The 17,819-nt window shown below is 32.2% G+C and overlaps 1 protein-coding gene across 1 annotated transcript in view; it reads left to right on the forward strand.

The window, feature by feature from the left end:
* The window catches only part of LOC150080142 (proprotein convertase subtilisin/kexin type 7-like), a 214,815-nt gene that overhangs the window by 147,731 nt on the left and 49,265 nt on the right, over positions 1 to 17,819 (forward strand). Inside the window, exons 18-20 of the mRNA XM_090380627.1 lie at positions 12,474 to 12,630; positions 15,875 to 15,969; positions 17,272 to 17,365. Of these exons, the coding sequence (XP_090236753.1) occupies positions 12,474 to 12,630; positions 15,875 to 15,969; positions 17,272 to 17,365 (346 nt within the window). The remainder of the gene's footprint in view (positions 1 to 12,473; positions 12,631 to 15,874; positions 15,970 to 17,271; positions 17,366 to 17,819) is intronic.

A 17,819-nucleotide genomic window follows, 5' to 3' on the forward strand; every position in this document is an offset into this window, starting at 1 on the left:
AGCGCCCTCTGCAATTTTGTATATAAATATGGAACTAACATATGGTAATGTTAACAAATAGATAGTTCTAGGAGACATTGTAGAGGATAATAGAATTGGTTCCTACCCATAGAGTAAATATAGGTACGACTTTTTCAATGAGTGTAAGCTATATATAACTTACTCCATGGGCAGTGCCTACTATGTACATACATACATGTCCAACAAAAGCTACCTATGCCAACAGTAACCACAACGAAATACACCTACATATTCTATGCTGTATAAGTGCGGCTCAAGATTTTATCCATAATAAGATGTGGGTTAAGATTATTGTGCCTTTTGTTAATAGCTATCAGAATAGCTTAATGTAGGTATCATGCAATAATATGGTGTGGGAATCCGTTTTTTGTTAACTTAGATCTGATATCTATAATGTAATCTACCTTGTTACATATGCATATTCTTCTGATACCTTGTGCGACTATTATATTTCTGTGAATCCGTTTGGAGATGTTAGAGTTCCAATTGGTGAGGTCTATGGAATTAAATTGAAGTTCTTTACGCTTGTCATACAGTTTGGTGTGTATAGTATTATTAACTATGTGCATGTCTAAGTCTAGGAAGGTAGCTGATTTAGAACTGTTTGTGTTAGTACATTCTAATATTAATTCAGGTGGGTAGTGTTTAATAGCTTCTGTGAGGAAGTTAGACATGTTAATAACAATCAAATCATCTATGTATCTGTATAGAATAATGTCCTGTTTAAAGCTATTTTCAAAATGGTGAAGGTATAAGTTGGCGACTAGGCAAGAGCTGCAGGCTCCCATAGCAATGCCTATGTGTTGTCTATATATGTTGCTGCCATTAAATATGTAGTTGTTGAAAATACAAAGGTTAATGAGGTCGTCCCAGTAGTATTTCTGACATGGTAATATATTTTTATATTTGTTTTAATAATCGCTTAACACGGTTTTTAGGCTGTTATGAGGGATACTGGTAAACAAGTTATTAAAGTCGTATGTATTAATATGTTCTATAGTATTATTGTCTTTATTAGTATTTAGGTAATTTAATATCGGGCTATTATTGAGTATAATATTAGAATTAACTCTATTGTCGAAAATAATTTTTAGTAGGTGAACGAGCTTATGATGCAGAATCTTGGCATAGCTGTCTCTACACGAAGTGATAAATCTAAAACCAGTGGGTGTTTTATGAAATTTAGGTATGCAGTATATGTAAGGATACATCGTGTTATGCAGGGCCAGTATTTTCTTAGTAATGGAGTTGTGTTTGTCGGTTACTAATTCGTATGTAGGACTATTGTTTAGTTCATTTAATAGTATAGTGTAAAATTTTTTACATATTATGTTGTAATTATTAGAGGCTTTGTCAATAGTAGTAATAATAAACCTGTTTTGTATCTTTTTAAGATTCTGTTTAATATTGGCTAGATTGAAAACCTTAGTGGGTGGTAATTTGTTGTATATTAACCTTATCTGTTTTTCGATAGCCTGGTATGATAGTTTTAGGCAGAACTGCATTAGATCTAAGTGTAGTTGCTTGATAATCGTTTTGGTATTGATATTAGTTTTTGGATGAAATTTAAAACCAAAAGAAAAGATTTCGCGCAGATCGAGGTAGTCTATGATACTCAGATCTCCGGTGATGATATGTTTATGGTGCTTGTCCACATAGTCCTGATATTGAGGTAGATGGCAATAGCATTCGGCCTCAATATCACTATTAACTAGGTTGCTAGCAGTTTTTTGTAATTACAGACTGTAATTCCAAATGGTTTATTATAGCTGAATCTGGTGTAGATGTGTGCATTTGTAATAGGCAATTCATGTTTGTATATATTGATAATCTTATCTAAGCATATATGATCCAATATAGCATTGCTGAATTTAATATTAATGTATTCATTAGTAACCATAGTTTTATTATTTAACATAAATTTAAAAATATATCCTTAAGTAGGTGGTTGAGGTGTATATTATTATGCTTATATGTAGAGTTGATTTTGGCAAGTGCTCTGAATTTGCTATGCTTCAGCCCGAAGGTAAAATCATGAATCTGCTTGATATGTATAATAGGTTTATCCCAATTAATTAACATATCAGCAAAATCACATGTTATCTTACCTGTACGAGTCATTTTATTATTATTGGTTTTTATTACTCTGTTAGCTTTAGTTATAGGTCTTTTTGCTATTTGAAAGAGTTTATATATGCAAGTATCATGTATATTGTTGTTGGTATAGCAATGCCCGTTAAATTTATTATTGAGACCATATGGATAGAGCGTTTTATATTTTAATATATTGATATTTTCTATTTCTAGCCTAGTACTGTGGTTGTTTTCTATAGCTAATATAGTGATAGTGGTATTATTATTAAAGCAGTGTACTTGAAAGTGTTGTAATTCAATGTCTTTAATGTTTATGAAATTTTTAATGCGTGATCTATGTACGTTTATTCTAATATGCAATTCCCCTCCTTTGTTTGTCTAATGTATTTTGCTTCACATTTATTGCAATTAATGGGATAAACAACCCCACTGGTATGGCAAAATACTGGAGCGTCTAAGTTATTAGTGTGATGTTTACTGCTCAATGATGGACAGGTTAGACAAAGTGGGTTATTGCAAATATTGAATTTTAAATGGCTGTTAAGCTTATTATAAGCGTCCAGCTCAGTAATTTCATGAGTAGTAATGGCAACGTCTATAGGATTGTAAGATATATCCGTATTGGCCACAACATTGGCACAGTGTATATCCTGCTGGACAGCAGCATTGGATGCCATATGGCTAGTAGAACAACTTGTCAGATCACTCTGAGCCCCAGTGAATTCTGCGGTACAATTTATCCTATGCGACCAACGTAGTATCTTATTATTCTTAGTTATGTAATAACTCATATTGATAGTAAAACAACATATAATTATATGTATATATATAAAACTCCTCCAGCGACCATCCGACAACCCACACAAGGCCAATGCAAGCTGAGTAGTTAAACACACCAGCTGAATTAATAATACTAAAGTGTGTTAGTATATGTATGAACGTTACTATGTAGGAAGATTCTTGGTAGATGAGTCACAGCATAGGCAATCCCCTTAGTATTTCCAAAGTATGTAAAATGCATAATCAATAAACTAAATATAATAAATATACCAAATTTAATTTAATAAATAAATAAACCGACACAGATCCGATTAATGCCATCTTATATGATTTAACATTACATCCGTATATATATATATATATATATATATATATATATCTGATAATTAAAATCTGATTATCTGATAATTTTACTTCACATAATATATATATATATATATATATATATATATATAATCTATTATGAAATATTGAAATAGATGTAAAAGGTATGTCAGATCAGATTAATGCCATCAATTGTAGATTGAACACTACATCAGTCTGTAATCTAATTACTATAGTAAGAGTATAATTAGTACTATATAGGTTAAAGATGCATTATTCAAAGTGTATTTAAAACACAGGCAAAAAAGTACTCTGTGGGCCATAAGGCCAAAAGAACCTATAAAGAATAAGATAGCCTGTGGTGGTCTATATTGCTATACCCTAGAAATAAACATAATGAGCAATATTATATAAAATAGAATAAAATAAAATAAAATAATAATTATGTAGCTAATTATTGATATTCAGATACATTGAATGGAACTTTTTTGAGGGCTCACCCCATTCAATATATTCCAACAATAATTAGCAAGGCTATCTGTTTCATTAGGTCCAAATAATAAACATAAAGGCATTTTATGCTAGACTTTAAATTTAATGGCAAACAGGAAAGATAGCAGCTAGCCCGACAGATAGCTTTGAAACAAATATACAGAATATAATACAGAAAAAAAGAGTGCAACCATAATTTTAATTTCAGTTGTGATGATTTTTTATTTATTTTTATACATGTGTGAAAGAAAGCTTATGCCAAGATAAGGAGAAAGAAGGTAAGAATAAGTATAGTGATAGTACCCCAATTTCCCTTGAGTTACTGTACTAGATCTTGAGGTATAAAATTTTATGGTTTGAAAGTGAAAAGTGAAAAGCAAAGAGAAAGGTTTTTATGATGCTACTTAGGATATACCGGGAATGTAACTGCCAGACCCTTTAGTAAGGGATCCTGGTATAACTATAGGGGGTTAAAGGAAGGTATTTAATGGATTTATTTAATAAATCCATTAAATACCTTTCCAATAAATTTATTTAATAAAATTTTAGGGTTAGAAAGTAAAAAGTGAAAAACAAAGAGAAAAGTTTTTATAATGCTACTTAGGATATACCGGGAGCGTAACTGCCAGACCCTTTAGTAAGGGATCCTGGTATAACTATAAGGGGTTAAAGGAAGGTATTTAATGGACAAATACAGGATTACAATAATGAAGAAATATTGAATAACAATTGTAGATAATAATAAGGAAATAGAAGAAATGACTATTACCAAATGTAGGAATATTTAAATAATAATAAGGAAATAAAAGAAATGACTATTACCAAATGTAGGAATATTAAATAAATTGACATTTGTAGGAATATTTATAATAATTAATATAATTCACCCTATCTGATTTAGTAATAAATTGCAGACCATCTATACAGAACAGTTAAATTAAGAATAACCAATTACAACAAAATAAATAAATAGGAATATGCAGCTTACCATCCTGTTCTGTACTAAGTAAAAAGAATGAATTATTTGAGCATGTTACCTACTATAAAACAAATAGCGACAACAGTGCCCTCTCAGTTCAGGTAATTTCAAGACAAACTAAATAAATAATTATTAACCAAAGAAAGTAGTGTCCTCTGAATTTCGTGTAACTTTAGGACTAACTAATAGACTGAAATTATAGTTTAATAGTACACTATAAATTTTAACTTTATTCAGATAATGTTCTATGAAAATAAATAGTTCAGTTTTTTTAGAATGATAGGTAACAGCACCAATTGAAATGAAATACCTTTAAAAATTTTACAAAGTAGAAATGAAAAATTCACTTTATGAAAGATGAAATTTATTACTTCCTTAAGAACAAATATAGGTACAACTTTTTCAATGAGCGTAAGCTATATGTGACATTCTCTAAAGGTAGTGCCTACTATATACATATGTACAAGTCCTCAAAATGACTAATATGATTTTTGAATAGCTACTATAGAATTGTAATAGCAAACTTTATGAACAAGAAAGAGAGGATTATAGAGAATGTCGAGAAATGCAATATCAAAGTTTGTGAACGTTGAGAGCTACTAGAAGTGAAATACTTATTTAGAACATACTTTAGCTATGATGTAATTTGGATTTATATTATTGTGCTATTTATTAATGGCAGTAAAAATGACTTTCTGCAGATGTTTGGCAATAAAATTAGCTGGAAATCGATTATTAATAAGCTTAGACCTCAAGTCTACAAGTGATTCTATGATATTATTAGCATTATTGCATATTTTTATCAATATTTTTATCAGTCTTAAGCTTTGTGAAGCAATAATATTCCTGTGTATTTTCTTAGATATTAGAATGCCAGTGTGTTAGGCTTATTGATTTAAATCTAAATTCTTTACACTTGTCATATACTTTAGTGTATAATTTATCTTCTGTGTAAATTTCTTTGTCTAGATAGGTAGCTGTACTGGTACTATGCCTATTAGTACATTTAGCTCTAATTCGGGTGGGTAGTGATTAACTATATCTTTAAGAAAGTTGGGTTTGTTTAGTAGTACTATTAGATCATCGATGTATTGGTAAAGTATTAAGTTTTTATTTAAGTTTCTTTCAAAATGATGTAAATAGAGGTTAACAACTAGGCATGAGCTGTCCTAATTAAGCTGTCCTAATAATGCATTAAGGACTTATGCCTTAAGCTGCAAAAGAGTTAGACTATGTATATCGTAGTGCACTTGCATCATTTATACACAACCAATTATAGATTAGCAAATTTGCAATAGCGGCATCGTTTAAGTTACATCTCATATTGTGAATACCTTCACAATGAGTTGCCATGACATTGCACTACTTTGAATAAGTAACGCTTCACCCGAAGGAGAAGACTGTTGTTACTTATTCTCAGTGGATACTACCACCCAGATGGTACCATTTTGAAATATGGTATGGGATAAAGTTCTCAGTTATCCTCATACTATTCTTATTAGACTTAGAAAAGAGATAAAGATGTAGGAAGGTGATAGTAGGAGAGGTAGAGGAAGGAAATTCTGTAGAAGGAAGAAAGGGACAGTTGCTCCTTCAACTCACACTCAAAGCTCATATATTCCTCGAATAGGCAACGCTTCCCCAGTAGAGAAGATTGTTGTTACCTATTTGAGGAAACTCAGTGGCCATCAGGCCCTGCAGACGGCACCGTTTCAGGGCTATTTTGTATTTGTGTGGGATAATAACTCGACCCAGTTGTCCCTATTAGACTTAGAAAAGCAAAAAGGTAGAGGTAAAGTAATAGTAGGAGTGGAAGAGGAAAAGAAACTGTGTAGAAGAATGAAAGGGACTAACTCCTTCAACTCACACCACTCAAAAACTCATAAACTCCTCAAATAGGCAACGCTTCCCCAGTGGAGAAGGCTGTTGTTACCTATTCTTGGAAACTCCGGATATCACAGGCTCCCCCTGGTGCCGTTTCAGGGCTATTTGGCCCTTCTTCGGTGGGGTAGGTAGGCCCAAGTGATGTAATGATACAAAACAGTTGTGAAGTATATCTCCACAATATAAGAGATGCCTGTGGTGTATGATATAAGTTATGACTCTAATGCATTAAGGGCTTATGCCTCAAGCTGCAAAAGAGTTAGACTATGTATATCGTAGTGCACTTGCATCATTTTTACACAGCCAATTATAGATTAGCAAATTTGCAATAGCGGCATCGTTTAAGTTACATCTCATATTGTGAATACCTTCACAACGAGTTGCCATGACGTTGCACTACTTCGAATAAGTAACACTTCACCCAAAGGAGAAGACTGTTGTTACTTATTCTCAGTGGATACCACTACCCAGACGGCACCGCTTCGGGGGTATTTGGCCCTTCTTCAGTGGCAACTCGTCGTGAAGGTATTCACAATATGAGATGTAACTTAAACGATGCTGCTATTGCAAATTTGCTAATCTATAATTAGCTGTGTATAAATGATGCAATTTCACTAAAATACACAGTCTATATATACCTATATAACATTAGGTATCCAATGTACATAAGGAAATTTGGTATTTGGATTTATTGATTTTAATCTTTTGTGCATGACCAGTAATTTCTTAATGATGGTGTTAGGGTTAGATGTTACCATTTTGTAAGTTGTGCTATTATTGAGCTCATTTAATAATGTGGAAGTATAGAATTTTTTACATATAATGCTATAGTTGTTGGCTGCTCTGTCTATTGTAGTTATTATGACCTTAGTTTGTACCTTCTTTAATTGCTGTTTAATTATAAACATATCAAATAGCTTTTTAGGTTGTGTTTTGTTTAGCGTAAAGCCTGTATGCTTTTCTATAGCTTCGTTTGTGAGCGTAATCCACGTGTGGAAAGCTTCCAATTCTGTTTTATGGTTGCATGCCAGTTTTAAGCAAAATTGTATTAGGTCAATGTGTATTTGTTTATTAATCATATTTAATCTACTTTTTGTACTATGCCTAAATTTGAATCCATAAGATAACAGGTTTTGCAATTCTGTGTGTGAAATGATACTCAAATCCCCGGTAATTATGTATTTGTGGTATTTATCCACATATGTTTGATATTGAGGCAGATGGCAAAAACATTCTGCCTCAATATCACTTTTTAATAGGTTGCAAGCCACATGCTTGTAATTGCATACTGTTATCCCTATAGGTTTATTGTAACTGAAGCAAGTACTAATATAGGAGTTTGTAATTGGTAACACATATTTAAATTAGTTGATAATTTGATCCATTAGTATGTTATCCAATACTAAGTTGTGGAATTTAAAAATGAGATATTCCTTGGTGACTTTAGACATATTTCTTAATTTAAATTTAAAGATATCATTCAGTAAGTGGTTTAAGTGTATGTTATTATAACAATGTGTAATGCTTATTTTCAATAAGGCTCTAAGCTTACTATGTTTCAGGCCAAAAATAATGTCACGAATATACTTAACATGTATAATAGGTCAGTCCCATGATTTTAACAAATCAGCAAACTTCCTAATTTATCTCTACATGTGTTTTATTATTAGTATTTCTTACTCTTTTGTGTTTGGGTGTTAAGACTTTTTTACCATTTGGAAAATTTTATAGACACAGAGGTCCTGTATATTATTAGTATAACAGTGTCCATTGAATTTATTGTTGAGTCCATAAGGATAAAGAGATTTATGTCTTAATATGTTCAAATTTTCTATTTCCAATCTTTTAAAATTATTACTTTCTGTTGCTAATATAGTAATTGAGATATTATTGAAGCTATGAACCTGAAAATGCTGCAGTTCAATGTCTTTTTTGTTAACAAAATTTTTTGTGAGATCTATGTACATTTATTCTAATATGTAATTCACCAATAGTTTGTCCTACATATTTTGCTTCACATTCATTGCAATTAATAAGGTATACTACACCACTAGCATGGCTGAATACTGGAGAATCTACATTTACTGTGTAATGTTTAGGCATCGCGGGACAAGTTAGACAAAGTTGATTTCTACAGGTTTTAAATTTTAAACAGTTATGTTTATCATGCAGTTTATGCTCTGTAGTATTGAGCAATAGCGTAGTTTCAGAATCTGGATTATTCATTATATCGGTAATTTCATCATTCTCAATTTTATAGTCTTCCTGAGGACCTAAAGCGTTGAATGCTGAGTGGCTAGTTGGACTACTTATCAGACCACTCTGAGCCCCAGTAGAATCCTCAGTGTACAGTTTATCCTACGTGACCGACTTAGTATCTTATTATTATTTGTAGTGTAATAGTTTATTATTTGTAGCGTAATAGTTCATAATGTTAATTATCACAATATAATCTAAAAAGGTATAACCAAAAGTGTAGCCCAACTAAGACTAAATATAGGTAAACTTGTCAGACATGCTAATAGTCAGCTTAAGGCAAAATATATTTAGGGTGATATAATATCACAACTGAAGTGAAAATTATGGTTGGCACTCTTTTTTTCTGTATATTCATTTCAAAGCTATCTGTCAGGCTAGCTGCTATCTTGCCTGTTTGATGTTAAATTTAAAGTCTAGCATAAAACGCCTTTATATTTATTATTTGGACCTAGTTAAACTAGACAAAGACAATTTAAAATTTAAAATTGAGAAAGGAGTTCGACAAGGAGACACAATATCTCCTAAGCTGTTTACTGCTGCCCTTGAGGAAGCTTTCAGAAGATTAGACTGGTCGCAGAAAGGAGTCAATGTGAATGGAGAGTACCTAAACCATTTGCGATTTGCAGATGACATTGTGGTCATAAGCCATGATCCCAAAGAATTAGAGGAAAATCTTAATCAGTTATGCACAGCTAGTAAGGATTTTGGACTAAAGATGAATATGGCTAAAACAAAAGTAATGATGAACAAGTATGCCACAGAAAGAGACATAATGATTGAAGGAGCAGTAATTGAAAAGGTGGAGTCATATACTTATCTGGGACAAGTTATTAGCTGTAATAATGATAAATGGCTGGAAGTCAAGAGAAGAATAAATTTTGGATGGATAGTATTCAGGAAATATAGTCACATACTGAAGAGCAATATCCCAGTTTGTCTGAAACGTAAAATAATGGACCAATGTATACTCCCCACCATGACTTATGGAAGTGAAACTTGGGCACTCACCAAAAGAATGGAAGAGAAGCTGAGAACCACACAGCGAAGAATGGAACGAATCATATTGGGAATAAGACTGTTAGATAAGAAGAGAAACACATGGATTAGGCAACAAACTCAAGTAAAGGACATTCTTATCAAAACTAAAGAACTAAAATGGTCTTGGGCAGGACACATAGCTCGAAGACATGATGACAGATGGACTAAGAAAATAACAGAATGGTATCCAAGAGGAGCTAGAAGAAAACCTGGAAGACAAAGGCGGAGATGGATAGATGAAATTCATGAGTTTGTGGGTAGTAAATGGATGTCCAGTGCTCAAAACAGAAGCAACTGGAAAGTTGCTGGAGAGGCCTTCATCCTGCAGTGGATTGAAAATGGCTGATGATGATGATGATGATGATAAACAGGCAGATAACAATCAGAAACAGATAACCTTGCTAATTATTGTTGGGATATATTGAATGGGGTTAGCCCTCGAAAAAGTTCCATTCAATGTATCCGAATATCAATAATTAACTACATAATCATTATTTTATTTTATTTTATATAATATTGCTAATTATATGTTTGTTTCTAGGGTATAGCAGTGTAGACCAGAACAGGCTATCTTATTCTTTATAGGTTTCTTTTGGTCTTATGGCCCACAGAGTATTTTAATGCCTATGTTTTATGCCTTTTTTTTTTTACTTTTATGCCTCTGTTATACACTTTGAATACCTATACACTTGGTTGTCGACTTACGACCTATGCGACTTATGACCGGCCGCACTTACGACCACAAAAAATTTGATTTTGTAAATTTCATTTGTATTAATTTTTACATTAATTTTTGATTGTATTTTTTGTGTTTACAGTACATTATGTACAGTATTATTTTTCAAATTATGACAATACTGTATTTGTAATTATAGATAGTAGTTTTGTATTTTTTATAAACAGTATGGATAATAAACCATTTAAAATGTACAGAGCATTTGAATTTAACCTCCTAGAGAGAGATAGCCTAGCCGTAGAAACAAAGTAAAAGATAAAAGCATTACTGTATTTAAAATGAAAAATAAAAGATGATAAAAATTTAAAAGATTATAAAAATAAATTATAAAGATAATAAAAAGATTAGAAAGGTTAAAAAATACTGTTAATAAATATATGGCCGACATACGACCAGATCGACTTACGACCTGTCAGTCAGAACAGAAGTCGGTCGTAAGTTGACGACCAACTGTATAGTACTAATTATACTCTTACTATAGTAATTATATATATATATGAATTTCATATCTCCTATCAAGGTTATTATGTACTAATTTATAATGTTATGTTTGTAAAATCTAAGTCATATGTATTTAGTTAAAAAATTATGTTTGTAAAATCTAAGTCATATGTATTTAGTTAAAAAATTGTGTTTGTAAAATCTAAGTAGTTATAATAGATAATAAATTTAATTATCTGTTGCCACCCACATGATTTGAACTCTCTGCTAACTATCTATGCCAAATCACTGATTCTAAAAAAACTCTATGAATATTATTGTCGTAGTTACGATCTTTGTGACAAGTTAAATTATTAATCACGTAAGTAGTGCTATAATTTATGATTTATAATCCTCTGCTGATACTGATTACACTGCTACAAGTTATGCAGAAACTACCAGTATCTGCTATATCGATATGAAAATAATGGCGGCAGATTTGAATGCTACTATCGATACAATGCCAGCAGAAATCGACTGTGGTTTTCTATGCAATTACAAGGCCGAGTAAAAAAATAAATGCACCAATTTAATCAGCAAATTACTAAAAAAACTATATTACTAAATTTAAATCAAAAGTTATACAGAAACAGTAATTTCAAATCAATAAATGAAAAAAGTTCACTTAGCAGCTTTGAACACATTTGGTTTCCACTAGCCTTGGTTCTATGGATACTAAGTAGTAACCCACAAAATCTCTATCTAAATTCAAAATAAACTAAGTAGCATGGCTAGGACTTTAAAGCTACTTCTAGAAAATAAATTAATATGCCAATTAAGTCAATAAAATGGCAAAAATTTTAACAAAAGCCTAACCGTTTGCTGGAGCCATAAAATCTTTACCCACATGTGGATATCCTCATTCCCAAAATAGAGAAAACTGTTGTTACTTATTCTCAGCGGATACCACCATCCAGATGGCCCTTTATCAGTCAGTGCTTAGACAAATATCTGTAAATTTTTCCACAGTCTGATGCATTCACTCTGAATTTTTATTAAGATTAAACTACTAAACACCACTTGGCATCTTTAATATTGTGGACTTAATTTCAATGCTGGGTTGTCAGCTCTCATACCATCAGCATATCTAAAATTTACAGACATTTAACCCCCCACTGAGAATGCCTAGGTGGTGGTAACCAATGAGAATAAGTAACAGTAGTCTTCTCTTTTAGGGAAATGTTACCTGTGCAAAGTATATCCAAATAGGCAACTTGTTGTGAAGGCATTTACAATATAAGATGTAATGAAACAGTGCTACTCTAATAACTTTGGTTAATTTACTGTGTATAGATATATTTGTACTAACTTATGTCTATAAGCATTGCGATTATGAATTTTTTTTTTTATATTAAGATAAGTAAAATTTCTCATTTGCAATTACAGTATCCAAAAAACAGTTGGTGTCCTATGGTCTATATCTGCTGGAATATGTACAGGTGAAGGTCACATTATCACATCAGTGCAGAGGCAGAATTTTGTTGTGGATCCAGTGTCCTTCTGGAACAAAATCCATTCTTGCAATGCCACGGCCAAAAGACAAGTAAGGTTTTAATATATGTAAGGATTATATTTAAATGAAACAGATAGTATGTATTTACTCACATAACACTGATCTGCATTCAGCTAGAAAGAAATGAAATGATTTTTGTTTTTGGAATCAAATGAAAGTACACACTCTAAAAATCATACTTTCTGTTTCAATGCAGAGCAATGTGATGTAAGTAGATTATATTCCTGGTACTTTTTTCCCTTTGTCCTCACACATTTTACAAAATTTGCATAATTTATTTTTTATTGCAGAAAATTATAGAAATTAGTGCCATTGGTGTTTAGGTATGTCCTAACATTGTTCAAAAAAATCCACTTCTCATCTCCTCTGGTGTAGAATTGAGGAAGGGGCAACTACTTCTTGAAAAAATCTCATTACTGTGGTCACACATCTGTATAAAACTAAAAGAAAAAAAGTATTTCAAGGCTGACCTTGAAATGGGGCTGGCCTCATTTTAAGAAGGATGTAGAGCTGTTGGAATGAGTACAGAGAATGGCAACAAGATTAATGAATGGAACAAAGGGTTGCTTATGAAGAAAGGCTTAAATTTTGCAAATTACAGTGTCTGGAGACTAGGCACTTGCGAGGTGATCTGATTGAGGTGTATTAAGCCTTGAATTGCTTGACCATGCTCAATGCTGATGGGATTCTTCCTCTTGCTCAGAATAATCACCTGAGAGGGCATAAATTCAAATTGAGAAAAGTCAGTTGTAGGATAGATGTGAGGAAGTTTGCCTTTAGCTGGCAGGTGGTTGATTGTTGGAACAAACTTCCATCTGTCGTTGTAGAAGTCGATAGCTTAAATAGATTCAAGGCAGAACTAGACAAGCATTTGGAGCGAGTGGATGGGTGAAATGAGAAGGGTGTGTTTTTTGGCTGATGCTGTATAAGCTTGCTTTTTTGCATTGGGTGCCTTTGCTAATGCAAATGCAAACATGTGACCTAGAATTCATATTTTTCCACAATATTTACCATACTAATCATATTGTTATTCCTTTGTAAGGTATATTCCATATTCCTGCATTTATTTCAGTGATGTGATGTGACAGCACTGATGCCAGCAGCATAGAAAGATATAAGCTTATCCTGTGGCAACTTTAAAACATCTTATTTCAATTCTTCATACATTTTTCTCTCATCCCAGATCTAGTTTGGACTGTGAGGAAGGAGGGCAGCTCATGATTTTCCAGCCCAGGGTTGCCAATGTATTTGGTAATCAAATTTTCTGTATATGGGTATGCATAATTATGCAGTGGAATGATCTGCCTGACAGTTTCATCATGCCATTAATAGGCCAAGTTAACTGTCAAAGCAGATACTTTTTTTTGTAACCTAGTTTGCTTCATTGCATTGTAAGTTATTGTAATACTGTGCATTATTGTTGAACCTTGTGGCAGAAAGTTGACATGGATTACTCCTGCTCCCTGTGATGGTATTTGCTATAACCTTGCCAGCCAACGACTGTGGCTTGAATTTTTTGTGCAGTGAGAAGTACTTATGATACTAAGCGATGCTGTACATCTTTAACTCAACAGTGAAGTAATGTACCCACATCTCATTGTAAGCTAATATTTGCTGCAGGAATATGTCTCTCTCTCTCCAAGTAAAATTAGGCAGGTGCTCTTTGTATGCAGCAATGCACTTTCTGGTTGAATGTTAATATCTTTAGCACTTACCATGTGTATACTTTTTTTTGAACAGAAAATGGCTATGAATAATGCATCCACATTTTTAAATACTTGTGCAGAGTTTTTTTTTTTTTTTTTATCGTATGATGTGAGCAATACACGAAGGAACCAGTTTTTTTTCCTGCTTCCTTCGTGTATCGTGGCAGTGAGGTCCAACCAGAAAGTACAGTGCCATCGTAATATCCAAGCCCAAGGCGGGATTCGAACCCGCGACCTTTGGGTTGCCAGGCAAGCACTTTACCCACCCAGCTAGCCTGATCGGCTGTGCAGAGTTTGAATGCAGTAACACTTTTCCCCCCAAAATAAGTGATAATGGTTAATGCCAGTGACTATGGTTAGCTGAACATGAAAAGAAAAGTATCCTTGCATTTACTATCATCAATGTATATATCCATGAGTATTTTTCTATGATGAAAAATGTCAAATTTTGTAAAAGATCCTGTATCACTGATGGCCATTTGGAGTTCACCCCAAGTTGCTACATCCTCAGTTACCTATGACATAGAATACCTTTTTTGTGAAAAGCATTCCCATGTTTTCTACTGAGTTTTGAAATATCTATATTTAGTAATATTCCATGTTTAGTATTAATTTCTTATGACATTTTACGTATGTTCCTCAACAGTTAACAATATTATTACAACCATGTAATAATAATGTGTTAGTGTCATGTAATAATTCATTGTATATTCATATTTAATTGTTAAATGTCAGAAATTTAAACTAAGTATAAATGTCAGCCAAAAAAAGTAAATTCCTATTTATAAAAATGAAAATTGTTGGTACTCTAAAGCAACTTTTTTTGCTCATATGGCATGAAACCATTAGTATTTCATCTGTTTTGGCTCCTAGCAAAAAAAAAAAAAAAAAGAAAAAAAGTTGGATGCCCTTCTGTAGTACATACAGAGGCTACAATTTGGATGGAAATTTTTCTGTTTGAGTTTTTGACAGCATTGCATTTTTTAAATAAATTGACCCACTGTGTAACAAATCCTGATTCACATAAATACAGTAAGTGGCACAGAATGAACAGAAATTTCACATCATTGCCTAAAAGAATAAGCTATTTAGCTTTTATCTTCAAACAAAACATTTATGATATATTTAACTAGAATTGCAGTTCTTCATCATAAGAAGGAATAATCAGTGCTCCTTTTTCTTTGCTGGCCAGATTATTGAGAGCAGAATTAATGGAAATTAATAACTACTCCTTTGGGTTGGGGTACTTTTTTTTGACTAATTCTGTATAAATTTGCTTTCTTACATCATTTGTGAACATGCCTATTAGCAATCCAAGCAACTGTTTAAAATTTTGCATGGAAATTGAGAGGAAGCTAAATTAGAAAAGGTTGTAACATTCTTACCCTTTCAAGGTTTAACTGAATATATTTCAGAATTATCTGTGCTAAAAATATATGAACTAACTTTTATTCATAAATAATTTATTGTTTAAATTTTGAAACAGTAAATTTTTGAAAATTTATTGTATTTATTCCATTTTCACATTTATGAAGTGTAGCACCTTGTTCACTTGCAATTTTTTATAGGTCAAACAAAGGTCTAAATGGTTGGTTATTTTCAACTGTGAGGTGCTGGGGAGAAGAGCCTCATGGAAATTGGACATTAAATGTAGCAGATGTCGGTGAGTTAATTAAAATAGCTCATTATTCATATCCTCCTAATTGTATTTATTCAGTGTCTTCATAATTGTATTTATCACTATTTTTTTACATTTAAAAAAATTCCATTTAAATACCTGTTTTTAGAAAAACAAAGTGTATACAGTGAACTCATTACAGCACACCTATGTATAGCACTTTCCTTCTGGCCCCATAATTAATCCTGTGAAATGTCATGCATTTTTTAATGTTTATATCCACTCCCAGTTAAAAACTCTTTCCCTATTATATATTGCTTTTTTTTTAAGGTCCCAAAAAGGAATAAACCTGAGTATAACTCACCTTCCTCTTGATTTTTGGTAAAGGGATAATAGAGACTAAATTCTAGAAATTGTTTATGGTTTGTTTACTTCATAGAAATCCAAGTGCTGATGATATTTGTTTATTTCATATTTAACTCAAAGCTTTTAAGGTAAAAAGGCCACTCTTTATCACTCAGAGTGTAGCTACATCATTGCAACTGTATGCTCTCATTTCAGTTTTTCTTTAATATTCCACATTATTTGTCTGCTTTTTTTGAAGCTACAGTAATTTATGTGTGTGTGTGTGTGTGTGTGTGTGTGTGTGTGTGTGTGTGTGTGTGTGTGTGTGTGTGTGTGTGTGTGTGTGTGTGTGTGTGTCCGGTACTTACATGTAAACCATTCTTTCATAAACACCATAAAACAAAAAGAAAACTGGAAAAATATATATATATAAAAAAAAAAAAAAGAAAAATTCTTAGTGTTTTCTACCAAAATATATTATTGATGAAAAGTGAAAAATAGCTATCAAAAGTGGTGGAAGGTCCCACTTTTAGTGTTCTTTGAGACCATTTTCCCTTAAAAGCTCAGGCTCTCTAATGAGAGTTTACTGTGTGTAGTCTATTTATGTTATAGACTATTAGCACATCCTTTATTATTTATTTAATTGTTATTTTTTTTAAATTTTAATTAAAATGTTATTATTGATGTCAGTGATATTGATTCGAAAAATTTCTTGATTTAAATGGCCATGCGTGATGATTTCCACACCACAACCCTTAGAAATTTATAATGCATCTATATATGACTGTTTCTCATTGACCAGTTACCGATAAGCACCTATAAAAATAAAATATATTCATAATAATCGTAGTTATATAAAAAAGCATAAATAAAAACTTTTCAGCAACTAGGTTATGCGTGTAAGGCATTACTGCAGTTGTATTGGAAGGTCAGTTGTGTTTGTGTATAAAGAATAAGATTATTTTCTGTATTAGCAAGCATTCAGTATTTTTATTATTTCAGGTAAAAATGAAACATCATATGGCAGACTTTTAAGTTGGCAGTTGGTTATACATGGGACTCCAATGACATCAACAGAGCTTCAAAGAAGACAAAGGTAAACATTACGTATATGTACATGCACAGGTGTCCCATGCTGTAGTGTGGTTCACTATAGCACTCTCTATATTTTAATACTCCCCTCGTTTCCAGTTGCACTCTGTTTTCCTGGAATAGCATTTTTCACTCCAAACACCTTGGGAAGTGTTTTCCATTAGGAGAGGTGTTTGGGTACCTGAGGCCCTCTTGAAAAATTTTTTTACTGTAATCTCTTCAGTTCAATTTTCCAGTCAACTGCAATTCACAGTACTTGCCTTCAAAGGAGTATTCTTTGATTTAAATAGACTTTTATCTGATATTGTAATTAACAATAAAATTGCCAGCTAACCTTGGAATGCTGCAAAGCAACTCCAGTTTATGACATGGAGAAATTTTGAAAGCTGCCTGTTTGTTGTCTCAAAAGTTATTTTTTGTGTCCATGAGTAATTTACATCTCTCTTAATTTTCTGTAT

The sequence above is a fragment of the Mastigoproctus giganteus genome, chromosome 9 (assembly GCF_048544385.1).
Source record: "Mastigoproctus giganteus isolate SK-2022 chromosome 9, ASM4854438v1, whole genome shotgun sequence".
NCBI classification, from domain to species: domain Eukaryota; kingdom Metazoa; phylum Arthropoda; class Arachnida; order Uropygi; family Thelyphonidae; genus Mastigoproctus; species Mastigoproctus giganteus.